Genomic DNA, 2172 nt, shown 5'->3' on the forward strand with positions numbered 1-2172 from the left:
CTCGGTGTCGTTCTCGGTGACAGTCGCCTTCAAATTAGCCAGAGGGTAAGCTTTTAATTAATTCCCCCTTTTTTTTTTTAATTAATTCCTTTTTTCCCCTCCATCTCCAGAAGGACAAACTCTTCTGTGCATCAGGCTGGGCAGAGACATCTTCTCCAGCTCTGAAATGGTCCAGGAGGTCAGGTTTGGATGCTCTCTCCACCTTCTCTCAAGTAACAAGTGACATGACAAGAGGAAACAGCCTCAAATTCCACCAGGGCAGGTTTAGGTTGGATATAAGGAAATATTTCTTTGCTGAAAGGGTTATCGAGCATTAGAACAGGCTGCTCAAGGAAGTGGTGGAGTTCCCATCCCTGGAAGTATTTAAAAGCCATGTAGATGTGGTGCTTGGGGACGTGGTTGAGAGGTGGAGTTGGCAGTGTTGGGTTTAGGGTTGGACTCGATGATCTTAAAGGTCTTTTCCAACCAAAACGCTTCTACGATGCTATGACATCCAGTGGCAGCAAAAGCCAAAGTCATGTGTGGTTCCTGTTTTCAGTGAAACACACACACATCGCAGAGTTTCAGCTTTAGAAAAGTACAACAGTTTCTAGAGGATTCAGGTCACTTTGGGGTTTTTTAATAGAGCTGTGGAGATAATGGTGTGAGCTTCCAGAAAACACCGATGAGGAAGCCCACGTCCACCACTCCTTACAAAGGAAAGCAGCAGTTTTAGGTCTAGTACCATCCTCTTTCTGCTGTTAGAGAGACACCAAATGTAAGCACTGAAATACTCAGTTACAGGGTGGGATGTTCTCACTGCTTGGTTCTTACCTGCTGGTATTCAGAGAGGTTTATTTCGTGTAAATTTGTGCTTTGTCTGGAGAATGGTATTTCCAGAGTGTTGCTGTTTTGTGCCTTCAACAGCAACAGAGAAAGATGAGACTGCTTTAAGGAAAACTCCTCACTGGGAGTTAATAAACCTCCTAAGAACCGTCATCTTGGAGCTTTTGTAGGTAAACAATGGACCTTTATTTGCCAGAAACTGGTGATAACGGGTTGTAACCGAATAGCTCTGCAAATGGAAAGCTGCATGTGAGAAACAAGGTACAAGGAAAGCTGGACTAGCTGTTGTTTAGCCATCTGGCATGTTTTCTTTCATCATGAGCTTCCCCTTGGGGAAAATGGATGACAGGATCACTCCAGCTGCAAACTGGAGTTGTATGGCTGCTCCTGACTTAGTTCTCAGTGTTGGAAAGCTGGGATGTTACTTTATAATTATTATTTTTTTTAATTTATTTATTTTGACAGCGGCTCCCATCAGAGAAACTGGCTCAAAGAGTTGCTATGAAGTGCCCTGGACCTCCAGAGAGCTCGAGACTTGTCTCCTGCCTGGAAAATGCCTTAGCCAGAGAGGCTAGGATTTGGAAAGTGCCAGTTTTCCAGACTCTCACCCTGAAGGTATTGTCCCCTGTCCTCTTTGGAACTCCCTAAGGGACTCTGCAGGGATGCAGTGCTGGTCCTGCCATCTAATCCACCTGAATGCAAAAATCATCCTGCGTGGACTAAGCTTAAGGAATGGAGGGGGAGGAGGGTCTGTGTTTATTTTTTTACCAGGTATTTTTACTACCAAATAAAGCAAAATAGTGAAACAGATAATGTGCTGAGGAATATTAAATGAATTGGTGGTAAGTCTCTGTTCCATGTAGCTGCTCAGCCCTTTCAGTTCCCCTACAATAACGTTCCAGTCCGTGCCATGCATCACGTGTGGCATTGCAGTGGCAGCCAGAGAAAAGCCCTTCCTCCCACCTGAATGCATCTTCAAATAAGACACAAGAAAGACAAAACTGAGTATGTTTTGCCTTGTGCCTTGGGAACACAGTCAGAAACCTGGCTTCTGTGGTCCCAACACTAAGCAAATTCAAGGGCTGTTAAATAAAATATATATATATATCTTGCAGAGTAAATCAGAACCTGCTCGTGGCTCCAGTTTCTCTCTCCCTGTCGTTGCTGTCTGAATGGAAGATGTGCTGCAGCAGAGGCTTTGGTCTTCTCTGGAGGGGGAAATAATGAGCACACTCATTGGTTTGGTGCTTCAGCTGTGCAAGGGGAAGGCTGGATGCTGCCCCATTCAGGGCTCCAGTAAATTCCAGTACCAGGCCCTTGTAAGCACAGCTAGAGCCTGACTGGGTG

At 45.1% G+C, this 2172-nt stretch overlaps 1 protein-coding gene across 1 annotated transcript in view; it reads left to right on the forward strand.

Moving 5' to 3' along the window:
- The first annotated feature begins 1295 nt into the window (after positions 1-1295).
- Positions 1296-2172, forward strand: part of LOC104528943 (cyclin-I) — a 3668-nt gene continuing 2791 nt past the window's right edge. Inside the window, exon 1 of the mRNA XM_010173101.1 lies at positions 1296-1440. Coding sequence (XP_010171403.1) covers positions 1327-1440 — 114 coding nt within the window. The 5' untranslated portion in view covers positions 1296-1326. The remainder of the gene's footprint in view (positions 1441-2172) is intronic.

This window comes from Antrostomus carolinensis, unplaced genomic scaffold (assembly GCF_000700745.2).
Source record: "Antrostomus carolinensis isolate BGI_N321 unplaced genomic scaffold, ASM70074v2 scaffold13918, whole genome shotgun sequence".
Classification (NCBI taxonomy): Eukaryota; Metazoa; Chordata; class Aves; order Caprimulgiformes; family Caprimulgidae; genus Antrostomus; species Antrostomus carolinensis.